This window comes from Vanellus vanellus, assembly GCF_965231255.1.
Source record: "Vanellus vanellus genome assembly, chromosome: 1".
NCBI lineage: Eukaryota > Metazoa > Chordata > Aves > Charadriiformes > Charadriidae > Vanellus > Vanellus vanellus.
This window is the reverse complement of record NC_138905.1, coordinates 196,246,906-196,259,665: the sequence shown is the minus strand read 5'-3', so window position 1 is coordinate 196,259,665 and position 12,760 is coordinate 196,246,906. Positions and strand designations below refer to the sequence as shown.

Sequence of the window (12,760 nt, the reverse complement as noted above, 5' to 3'; positions counted from 1 at the left end):
ACTGATGCTCTGTCTTACATCTGCCAGTACTAGAGTGGGTGTGTGTCTAAGGAGCGTGTCCAGCAGTTGGGAACCCTCCATGCTTGCATCCATGTGCTAGGTCCAGGATCTGCTGCAATGACATGGAGAGCATGGAATGCTAGCTGTCAAGTCCTCCTCGCATCTTCTAGGTTCTTCATAGGTTGGAAACTATCTTCAATTGGATATAGTTTTTTTTTACCTTTATGGAGCTACTGACAGTCTGTCCTTCCCCACCTCTTTGAGTCATCACTGTTTACTTGTTGCTGTCTCCAGTCTGGTAATCTTGTGAAGCTACCTGCATGCCTGTGGTCTTGATGACCTGATAATCTATGTGCCATTAGCATAGGCCAGTCTAACATGCCTTTTCCTTCTTATGCCTCAGCACCCAAATATTCCCATTCATTCCTCATTCGCACCAAACATAGAATCATAGAATTGTCTAAGTTAGAAGGGACCTTTAAGATAATCTAGTCCAACCATCAACCTAACACTGCCAAAGCCACCACTAAACCATGTCTCTAAGCACCACATTTACCTGTCTTTTAAATACCTCCAGGGATGGTGATTCCACCACTTCCCTGGGCAGCCTGTTGTGGTTCTCTGCAAAGATGCTGTAGGTAATGATAGTAGTTTCCTTATGAAATTAATATAACCAGGAGTTGTTCCCACTTAAGATAGAAGTCCTAATTTCTTCATGTTTTTCTATGGCACTACAAGGACTCTGCTCTTGAGTACTTATTCGGTACTCCTGAACAACCAGAACTCAAGTATTTGATTGAAGTATTAATTGAGCTAGAGATCTTTGTGTGTGGATAGGAGCTAGTTTTAAGATATTTTATGGTGTTATGGAGCAGATTAATCTAACCCATGTTGACCCAGCTTTACACCTGTAGCTGCTACTGTGTAAACACTTCATATCAGCAACGATTGTAAGAGATTATTAACTACAGACAAAAGCAATTATTTTAGGGTCACATGTCTTAATCAATACCTATTGCATTGTGCAAACTCATCTTCTCCTAATGTAAATGGAAGGAGACAGAAAACCATCAATATGCCTAGAATTACCTTTCTAATAATCCATGCTTCAGGGCAGTGGTAAAACTGTTGTTCAGAATGCAGACATCAACTGGCACTGTTAGCCCTCTGAACAGAGTGGACAAAAATTTGCTTATGGTTCGTTTTGTACACTGCCATCATATAAGAGGAGATCACAAAATATAGCACTTGCATATAATTCTCACAATGGCATCGGCATTACAATTTGCATCACCAGTCTTTAAAATCTGGGGAGACTGAGGATATATAAATAAAAACCAAACACATGACTGTAAAAAATTGTGCTGCATCTTTTTGATCTATCATGTGCCATCATATTTACACAGAAGTGTAACAAAATGATTACCAAAGGAACTTCTAGAGCGAAATGTGGCCTTATTACCCTATCTAGTTGCATTTTCTTGCTTTTATTTGATCAAAATGATTAATTTTAGAGAAAGTGTATCTGCTTAACCAGAAAACATGTATGATGATGAAAATATATTTTTTAACATTACAAATATGATTTGTTTCAGGTTTGTTTTTTGCTCAGGTTTTTTCCTGAAATAGACTTTTTAGGAGCAGTTTTTTATAGATAAATGGAAATATTAAATGGAAAAATGTAAATATAGTTGTCTGCACTGTGACACCTGTCCAGTGTTGAAAAAATATTAATTAAATGTCTCTAATATTTTCCTTCTTCTTCCCTTTTAACACATACAGCAAGCCTTTTCTTTTTGAGATTTGAAAAAAAGAGAACAGTTTAAGATTTGGTGAGAATGTGTATGTTGGAATGCAATGTTGTCTATGTATATCTGATATTACGTCAGATTTTTTATATTAAAGCCCTGTTCTCAAAAGTTTCAAAGTCTCAAGGCTGCTTTTTAAACCTTGTTTTTAAATGAACGCGACACCAAAATTGTGAAAGCAAATGCTTAGTGTGTTGCATTTTAGGTGTTCGGTTTACATCACGTGCTGTTGACTTAAATGAGTGTGAAAGGTTTGCAGAAGGCTGAGTGCAAAATGATGTTTGTTAATTATATTTGCAAGACCGGTATGTGCATAGTACTGAAGAGTAAACACCTGTATTCAAAAGGTCAGATGACTGGCAAAAAAGTCGTCGTCTAAGATAACTTCAGTAAGATCAACAAATTAACGTACTCATTACGCCTGCAGGCATATGGACTGCTAGTGTGCTGCCATCGTTTCCATCACTTAATGTTTTCTTTGCAAATCTAGAACACAGGTCAGAATGCTATTCACGACTTATCAATGAAGTCACTGGTGGGGTCTTTCCATTTTGTGGGCACCGAAAGACAAATTTCTCAGAATCACATGAAGCTGCAGATAAAGGGTAGGAGTATGGGTTTAGGCTCCGTTAACGCAGTCTTACGCTATTTCAGAAAGGTGAAGAAAATTGATGCTATGTGTTCCTCACATTATATTATAACACAGCATAATCCCATCATAAACAAAACCTCTTGCCGACTCTGTTGTGCAGTTTTAGTAACCTGCTGTTTCTTTTTCCGCAGGAGCGTGGTTGTACCAGTAAAGAAACCCCCTCCGGGTAGCCTGGCCGTTACCACAGTTGGAGCTGCCACAGCCGGGAGTGGACTGCCACCGGGTAGTACACCTAATATATTTGCTGCAACAGGAGCTACACCAAAAAGTATGATTAATACAACAGGTATTGTCCTTAAATATTTTTGTGACCCTCATTTTTTCTTGTTCGTTTTTTGTTTTGTTACTTTTAGTGATGTTTTGTTTTTTTAATCATCTTTTTTGTTACTGTTTTTGTACTTCTGAAATAAAAACCTGGAAAGGTTAAACCTCGGCCTTTATTAGAGCCAATTTTTTCTCTTGGTGAAAGTCTATAATCTTTCATAGTGCACATTGGACTTGCACAGCCTTAAATAAGTGAATAAATAGCCTTAATACTGTTTTATGAGCGTAATTTAGAATTGAAACGAGCTAACTTCTCTAGTGCTCTGCAGTAGAAGATGTTTATATGATATACACCAGTTAATCCCTCCTCATGCGTCAAAGAAAGTAAAGACAACTAGCTACTTAATGAATACATCTTAGATTGTGGAGGGTTAATATTTTGGGCAATTACTTTTTGTTGGTGAAAATTTTGCTATGATTTTTGGAAGGCTTTTCAGTAAGAACCTACCTAATTTAATTGTAGTCATGTCTTACCAGTAACTGTTTCTTGTGACCCGCAGAAGGAGGACAAGACCTTTTTTTAATTATTTATGATAGTAATAACTGGATTGCCTATCATGAAGGAGCCTGTTGACCATGGAGACTGTAGTTTCCATGCAGAAATGAATCCTTACTGAAAGCAACCGATGTTTACTTAAACTCCTTTGAAATGTCTGGCTATGGTCTGTTTTCTTTCTAAACTAAGCAAATGCACTTGAGAGAAGAGCTCTCTTCAAGGATATCACAACTTCAGTCAAGGGTTGAGAAAGAGAAAATCTCCCTGGGGTTGCAGAAAACGGAGGGGGAAGCTTTTGGCATCCTTCTGCTTCATGGAATAATGTGAAGACACACTCATTTTTATTTTTTTTCTTTCCTTTTGCAGATTACCTTTAATACCTGGTAATAGAACTTTGATTTTTCTAAGGATAAAAAAAAAAATCTTAAAATCTAATTATCCTGAGGCAGATGGGAGGAATGAATGCTCTGAATAATGTTATCACTTCTATGAACAGTTCCATTTGTGTAGCCACTTCTGTTAATCTTGAACGGATTTCCTTTTAGGTACTCTTATGTCATGCAAAAAATATCCTACATTGGAAACCTTGTTTTCCAAATGATACTGACTAGTGTAAGCTTTTCAGTCTTCTCACTGATTAAAGATCTGAACTGGTTTGGCTGGAATGTAGTAGCCCTTCTTTGTAAGTAATTGCATTTAAAAATCAGTCATTTCCCCAATACTGTTCTTAGCAGAGGACAGTATTGCAGATACCATGGTACATTCGCTGTGGATTAAAGGCTGCCTTTTTTTGATAGAACTTATAGCTGCTTTTTTTTTTTTTTTTTAATGCAACTGTTTTTTGTCTCCTAGTCTATGGAGTAGCTTGATTAAAGGAAAAGTATTGATTCAATGGAACTTCAGCAAGTATCAGATTTAATGAGAACTCTATGTGTACTGAATTTCTTTAGTGATCTTATTTGGGAAAGCCTTTTATGCCTGAATTCCTCTGAATGAGCTTTTGAATTTGATGAATTCTCTCAAGAAATAGTTTGAAAGGTCCTTCCCCTCCAACCTTTCTTAAAGATCTGAGTTTTATATCAACCTTTTAGAAATGCTAAACACATTAATGAAAGTTAAAAAAAGTATTATCACATTGAAAATATATACATATCTATTATATTTAAATGCTTATTTTGCCATTTTTAATTAAGCTGTGCTTACAGTAGTTATAACAGCGATCATGTATGTCAGTTTTTGAGATATATACATGAGGTATCCAGATACTTACTGGTTTATATACTTGTAGTCTGTGAAATTATCTATGTTCTTATTGATTTTAAAGTAAGGTATAGAATTTCATTAAACAGCACCTTTTTTTTGTTTGTTTTTTGCTATGGTAAAAAAGAAACAGTATAGAATTTTTTAGAAACACTAGATGTCCCCCCAAACCTATTTACAGTTGTTTTTACAGTATGTCACAGATACTGTAGAAATAAAGTTTTATCTTTGAGGTATATTCTGTGCTGGACTTGTGCAAAAGGTGTTTTTTTCAGTTATTCATGGATTGCAGTCGATGTTTACATTCCATCTGCCATCGCTGTCGTAGTCACTGTCACTGTCACGATGTAATGAGATGTATGTTACTGAAGTGCTTTGAATGTATCTTTTGGGAGATAGGTTTTCTTCCTTCAACTCTTTATGTAAGAAACTGCTTTTATAGGTTTTAGATTGGATTTCTGTAATTTATATCCTGACTCTCACTTCTATGTTAATCCAGCAGTTCTAGGACCTTCTCTTCTGGGAGCCTAGCTGGTTAAACAACTTAACTATTGTATTTTTAGACGGCAACCTTAATGAAGAAAATTTGACTTTGGAAGGAAAAGGGAAGAAGCAATAAAAATGTCTTACTTATGCAGCTATGAATATAAAGATGTAAATAGTATAAATATATAAATAATATACATACACACACGTGCACACACATACACATATCTATATATGAATCCTTAACCTTTTTTAAGCTACCTTATTCCCAGCTGAGTCGCTGTGATTCCTAGGTTGGGAGAGATGGCGTACCTTATATTTGTGTGTTTCCTTCTCGCTGTGTTTGGGTACATTTACAATTTGCATTTAGTACAAGTGAGAACCCGTGGTGTAAGCCGTAACCCACCTCCCGCTCACTTTATTAAAAGAGTAGGCTAAAGAGTAGTTCCTAGTCTAAATCCTGAATCTCACCAGCTACTCTAGTGTCGGTAAGCCCAGCAAATCCTGCTGAATTTTGATGCTGTTTTGAATGTAAATTTTCTTAAATGAGTTAAAATCCTGATTTTTACTTTAATTCTTTTTATCAGTAAAAATTGATTAAAGGCAAAATAGATAATAAAAAAAATCGTCCCTGCTGCCGGAGAATTTTTCACCGTTATCAGCATTTGACCTCTGCTTCACTGTCAGCTGGCTGCTTAAGCAGTTAAGAAACCATAAATACTTTGTAGAGCTTTGCAGGAAACTGCAAAATACTCTATACCTGTGCAATGCAAAGGACAGTGATATATCAACTGCTAAAACTGACCAGCAACAGGGAGTGACCGGTTATCGTTTTCACAGACTGGCAGAGTAATGCTGTTTATCTCTCAACTGGGGTTCTCCACCCCTCGTCGTTAACTGGGATGGATCTCGCCTGTCGCCCTCGTCTCCGACGGCCCCGCAGTCCCTCAGGCTTTGAGCTCCGGCTGCGGGGCCGTCCCGTGCCACATCTCCTGCAGGGACGTGTCGCACAAGGACCGCGCAGCAGAACGGGGACAGCGTTTATCCCGGTGCTCTCACTACTGTTGGTGGCCGCTCTGTGCCTTTGCCGGTTTGCTTCGGAGAGGCTGAACTCACAGTGCCGTTTCAGCAAACATGATGGATTGGCATTCAGAGTCTAAGTTTAGCCTTTAGCTCTGACCCAGATCACTTAAAGTATAAATGTATGCTCTGTCTGCATCTTTTTGTCTGGGCAGCTGTTCACAGCCATTGAAATGATACCCTCGCTGCCCTCCTGACTTTTGAGGAAGGAAACTGAAGAAGTAAAATTACAGTCCTAATACTCTCCAAACACTATTTTTCTCCCATCACTTCCTGAAGGAATATGCATTTTCCATCCTCTCTGTCATTTTTTAATTTGTATTTTATTTTCTGCCTGTAGTTGCAACTGGGCAGCCAAGAAGTGTGTGTGTGTGTGTGTATATATATATTTAAAAAGTAGTTAAACTTCTATTCTCCGCTCAAGCTCATCTTAAATATACCTTTATTTTAGAAAGATCTTGCTTTACAGGATGATGTAAAAATATTTTCATCTTTGGAATATAATTTGGGAATAATGAAAATGAGGTAAGGATTTATTTTGCCTGATTTTCAATAGCTTTTTAAGATTATTGTTATACTAGCAAAATAAGGTATTAATTTATATGATAATCTTATGGAATGTTTTTACTTGTTTTATATAAATCACATTATTTCCTTACTTAAAAGTAGATGAATAAGACAAGGAATATATTAAAAGTCTCTAAAAGTTCTATTTCTTCAGACTGAATTAAGACCTTTATTTTTTGGGGGACAGGTGCAGTAGACTCAGGATCTTCTTCTTCCTCTTCGTCATCCAGCTTTGTGAATGGTGCTACCAGCAAAAATCTCCCAGCTGTCCAAACTGTTGCTCCAATGCCAGAGGATTCAGCTGAAAACATGAGGTACACAAGTTCTATCTTTTAATATTAATTCTAATTTCGCCTCCCATAACAACTTCATACATACAAAAGAGTAAAAAAGAAAAAATATATTAAAATGTAAAGATGATTAAGGGCTTGGAGCATCTGCCTTATGAGGAAAGGCTGAGAGAGCTGGGACTCTTTAGCCTGGAGAAGAGAAGGCTGAGGGGAGACCTTATTATGGCGTACAAGTATCTAAGGGGTGGGTTGAAGGAGGATGGAGCCAGGCTCTTTTCAATGGTTCCCAGTGACAGGACGAGGGGCAATGGGCACAAGTTAGAACACAGGAAGTTCCGTTCAAATACATGGAAAAACTTCTTTACGGTGAGGGTGACAGAGCACTGGCACAGGCTGCCCAGGGAGGTTGTGGAGTCCCCTTCCCTGGAGATTTTCAAGACCCGCCTGGATGCAGTCCTGAGTAATGTGCTCTGGGCAATCCTGCTTTAGCAGGGGAGTTGGACTAGGTGATCTCTAGAGGTCCCTTCCAACTCTGAAAATTCTGTGATTTTAGCTCATTTAATGTGCATTATTGTAGTTATACATATAATATGGTGTATATTTATATAATTTTTTGGTACTCAGAATGTAGATACTAAAATAACACTTGTCTGAAAAGTCTAACTTGTTTGAACCATGCCGGACACTAAAACTTCATTAAAAGTAACTTTTTACTTGACTGGCTTTTTACATTGCTCAAGAAGGATAGTGAGGATCGGAACGCAAGCACAACTTGGCAATGGAGCACCAGCAAGTGGAAAGAGAGACACAAACACTTCTGAGCAAACAAAAGCCCTATTTAAACTGGAGAGGACAAAACCAGACACGTATTCCTCTAGCTAGCTGAGTGGTGCACCCGGTCTGAGTTGGTGTTGCAAGAGACGCGTGCCATGAGATAGCTAATACCCATGAGATAGCTAATGCCCCTCTTATACACTGACTGGCAGCCAGGAAAATGCCCTCTGAAATTCCCATTAAATACCTTGGTATAATAGGTTATTATTTTGGAAAGGTATTCAGTTGCGCCGCAGCGCACTTCAATGACAAATTTTTGACCTTTTCAAGGTGCACACTGCTCCGCCTTAAAAAGCTGACACGGGGTACGCTAAGGAGTTGCCAAGTGTCCCTTAGTTGGCGGCCACTTTGAGGTATGGTTTTAAGAAGAATGGAAGGGGGGCAGTAACCAAGCGAGTTGTGCATGAGCGTACAAGCTCACAAACAAGAGAATTTCATTCCCTAATGAACTACAAAGGAAGTAAACTTAAAGCAAGGCCCCTAGGTTACCTGTAAAATGAAAGTACTGGTGCTTCAGTGATTTAACACACAGTGGGGGGGGGGGAAGCCGTTTTTTTGCTGGTCCTATCTGAAGAGGGCCAATGTCATCCTGGGGTGCATCAAAAAGAGTGTGGCCAGCAGGTCGAGGGAGGTTATCCTCCCCCTCTGCTCTGCCCTGGTGAGGTCGCATCTGGAGTACTGCGTCCAGTTCTGGGCTCCCCAGTTCAAGAAAGACAGGGATCTGCTGGAGAGGGTCCAGCAAAGGGCTACGAAGATGATTAGGGGATTAGAACATCTCTCCTCTGAGGAAAGGCTGAGGAACTTGGGTCTCTTTAGTCTAGAGAAAAGAAGACTGAGGGGGGATCTTATTAATGCTTTCAAATACTTAAAGGGAGGATGCCAGAGGGATGGGAGGAGTCTTTTTTCAGTGGCGCCCATTGATAGGACGAGGGGTAATGGGCACAAGCTTGAACATAGGAAGTTCCATCTTAACATGAGGAGGAACCTCTTCACTTTGAGGGTAGTGGAGCACTGGCACAGGCTGTCCAGAGAGGTTGTGGAGTCTCCCACTCTGGAGACGTTCAAAACCTGCCTGGATGCTGTCCTGTGCAACCTGCTGTAGGTGACCCTGCTCTGGCGGGGGGTTGGACTAGATGATCTCCAGAGGTCCCTTCCAACCCTGACCATTCTGTGATTCTGTGAAGCGTCAGGTGCGCGGTGCAGGTGGAATCCCAGCAATGGGTGCGGGGCTCAGGCTGAAAGGGGTGAGGGCTGTTGGCTCCCCTCCAAAAAGGTGCAAATGATCAAAGAGAGAATGACCATTTGTACAGGGTTATTTATTGCTTGACAGTGTTACAAGGCAAGTTAAGAAAATTGTGGCATAATTAAACCACTTCTTTTGCTTCTTGTCCTCTTCGTATTTTAGGACAGTGCTTTGCTGAGGGCGAAATCTTTTTTTAAATTCAGGTACTGATGTAGTTTAAAATTAACCTGGATCGCTAATCAGTTTGATTTTCAGTTATTTTAACCAATGCAACATTCTTGTTTTTTTCACGAGCATTTTGAAAGTTTTTGACCTGGAGTCAAAGAATAACTTCAACTGCAAAATCCAGAATTCAAATTTTGAATTCAGAATTTGAACTCAGAAGTAGTTGCACTCGGACTAGTAACTGAAATCAGCGACTGAAAAAACTTATGTGGAGCACAGTATCAGAAATGTAGATAACTTAAAATCTAATCAACCCAAGAAATGTCTTTTGGGCTTTTTTTCCTTTTTCTGCCCCCCGCCTCCCAAGAAACAACTAAAACTTTATTTTCATAATAGATAGTTTTGGGGTTTCTCGCTTTGAATTCATTGTGCTTCAGCTTTTAGGAGATTAAAAATCAGAGTTGTTTGTGGGGTCGGAGAGCAGGAAGTAAAAGCTAACTTATCTAAGCCTTCCTTTAATAGTCTTGATTTGGAGGCAGAGGTCTGGCCTGGAATGAGGTTGGGAAGGCAGCGTACTTGGGACTGGGACAGCGTGTGCCTCCACCTCTCTGCACTTTCTTGTGACCAATTCAAGCAATAGGTAGTAAGAACTGTCCACAGGATTATTTGGGTTTTTTGCTCGCGGTTTTAAAAGTATTTCTTTCAATCTGATGTTGCTGCTGTGCTCTTTCAATCTTTCCTGTCCCAGTTTATAATTTTTATAAATACAGAAATTGTATATAATTATATATAATATATATCATTTGTTTTCTGATATGTATTGCCTTTAATATGCAAAATAAATAATCTTGAATTTGAAAGCTATTAAGAGCTTATTTGCCTTTAATTAATTTTTACTGATAAAAAGAATTAAAGTACAAGTCAGAATTTTAACATGAATGTCTACAAATGGAAAGGAAAAACCACAGTATTCATTCTTTACAAAAAAAAATGAAAACTCAGTTCACTCATGAAACCTGATTACATTAATCCCCACACAGAGTTCCCTACTGATTGCAGGATGCGTTATAAAGTCTAATAGATGTTAGAAACAGCTGGAGAATCAGATCAGTCTCTCTCTTTTGCTGGTCTGTGTGCATGTGTGTGCACAGGAAGGGCAGCAGATGGGCTGTCTGCTTCCCTGAAACATTTTTTGGGTATCTCGATGTGTGTTTTTGTTCTTAATTCTGTTTGTTCTTTTCGAAACTGAAGGACCAGAAGTCCAGTCAGTCTTCAACATATAAATGCACCAGGGATTTATGTGAAGGAAAAAGGATTTTATTTTTGTTTTTTTTCTCTATTTAAATATTAATTTCTGTCCTTTGATATGGTTTTTTAAACAGTGCTAAACTTTGATCTCACATTTTCACAGAATGCTATTCCCAATTGTCCGTGAATGGATCTATAATATACAAGATCCATCAGCTATCCATTTGATAACAAGTTGTTTATTAGGAGCTCATCCAAGGTGTAGGTTAACATCACATCCACACCTCCTGTATTACTTAAACAAAAAATTATCTTAATTAAAAAACTTTTGAACTTGAAATTTTTTCAGTTGTACGTAAAGTTTTCAGAGTTAAACAGATGCTAAAATTAGGCCTTGTAAACCAATTTACAGTTGAAGCCTATTTTAAAACATGGTTTAGAGAAGTCTGGATTAATCAAGTAGGCTTTTTATCTCTAGCAGAAAAAGCTTGGGGTAGATTCATGTTGCAGATTAAAAACTCTGAACTAGTCATATGTGTTTCAAGCACAGTCAATAGAGGCTTTAGCATAGTGAAATTCACTTCAACTAGTCATCTAAAACAAGGTTTGGTGATATGAATGCTTCCTTTAGGATATTAGAAAATCAATACCTGAATTTGAAATGGCAAAGCAGCACACTGAAAGAAAATAAACTATAGGAATTCAGTAAAATAATTTTAAGCTAATGAAGGAAAACTTCCAATTTGTCAGCTTTCTTTTTAAATGTAGTGATCTTCATGTGATTTGAATTAAAAAAATCCACATTTATTTAGTGCTTATAGATAGTAGATACAGTATAAAATTTAAACGTCAGTGTTCATTTTCTTACGTTCTATCAATAAATGTAACTTCTGCCTATAATTTCGCTTTTAAATGTCAATAATATTCTGGTGCTGTAATTTAAGCACAAAAAAAAACCCTTCAGCCATCAGGAGTCTGAAAAAGAACCGCAAAAATTCTTGGTAGACCAGAATATGCATGTAATTTTGGTTTTATTTTTAAGCAATAATTCGCTTCTTTGAGATAACACAGCAGGTTTTTAATCTTGGCACAAGAGTTTCAGAGGGCACAAGTGTTAACACCCCATCAGGTTTTAAAAGGGAAGAGGGGCTCTGAAGGGGTACAATCCATAGCACACTGCTGACATTCCCATACTATTGCTAGGTTGGTATCCTCAGACAAAGGAATATTATTTCTGGGTTTTAAGAAGCAAACAGAAGTCAAACACCTATTCTCATTGTACATGTAGAAATTAAAGAACATGGCTCAAAGATCGTATAGTCTCAGCAGGCAGAGAAGTATAAACGCAAAGGCAAAGTGATTTACCTGGGATCACGGTCCCTCAAAGTTGAAGAAAAGAATATTGGTTTTCTTGCTACCTGTGCTAGAACTCTTCTTCATACGCTCCCTTGTCTCGCCTTGCAATGGCAGATGTTGTTATTTGAAAAGCAAGTTACTCGTGATTGCTTTGGGTGAATCAAAACCTCTCTTTTCAAGCTTTCAAATGTATATGAAATGATGAGATGTGTGTAAGCTGAGATAGGTGAAATAGACTTGCACTGGAATATCTGACATTCTTCTTGTCATGTTTGAAAATGAGAATAAGAATTTTACTTGGTTTGTTGGGTTGTTCTGTAAATGCTGTAGTATTCATGAGGCTGCCACACTGCTGACTCTGACATGACATTTGCATTTACTTAAAGCCATTTAAACACTGTAAAGTTTAATTCAAATTTTGATCATCCTCTTTTCTAAAGAAGCTTACAGCAACTTTTAAATAAAACAGGTGTGATTTCACATTATTTGACTTCTGTTGTGAAGCGTTCTTCCAATCACGGTCTCTGTTTTTCCACAGTATCACTGCAAAGCTTGAAAGAGCTTTAGAAAAAGTGGCCCCTCTCCTGCGAGAAATTTTTGTTGACTTTGCCCCTTTCCTATCCCGAACATTGTTGGGCAGTCATGGACAAGAGCTGTTGATTGAAGGTACTGTTTCTGTTGTAAAATTATATTGGTTTAGCTATTTGTCATTTGATATGAACAATGATTCATTTTCACAAGACTTTATATAACTATTTTTGGTAAATAAATTAATCAGTTGTTGATGTGTTGTGATTTCACTTCCTTGCATTTAACTTCATTTAAAGAATTTAAAAGCGACAGCTTTTGTACCCTTTCCCCCCCTCCAAGTGAAATGCTGTGTAAAGATACACCTTGTCATCTTGGAATGCAAGAACCTCTCTGTAGTTTGCTTTTTCCTCCTCAGAATAA

At 38.0% G+C, this 12,760-nt stretch overlaps 1 protein-coding gene across 4 annotated transcripts in view; it reads left to right on the top strand.

Moving 5' to 3' along the window:
* Window positions 1-12,760, top strand: part of NBEA (neurobeachin) — a gene marked incomplete at its 5' end in the record, with an annotated part of 525,299 nt that overhangs the window by 221,707 nt on the left and 290,832 nt on the right. For all 4 annotated transcript variants that reach the window (XM_082492157.1, XM_082492158.1, XM_082492156.1 and 1 more), the window contains 3 exons: window positions 2,592-2,746; window positions 6,861-6,987; window positions 12,348-12,475. In XM_082492157.1, the coding sequence (XP_082348283.1) occupies window positions 2,592-2,746; window positions 6,861-6,987; window positions 12,348-12,475 (410 nt within the window). The remainder of the gene's footprint in view (window positions 1-2,591; window positions 2,747-6,860; window positions 6,988-12,347; window positions 12,476-12,760) is intronic.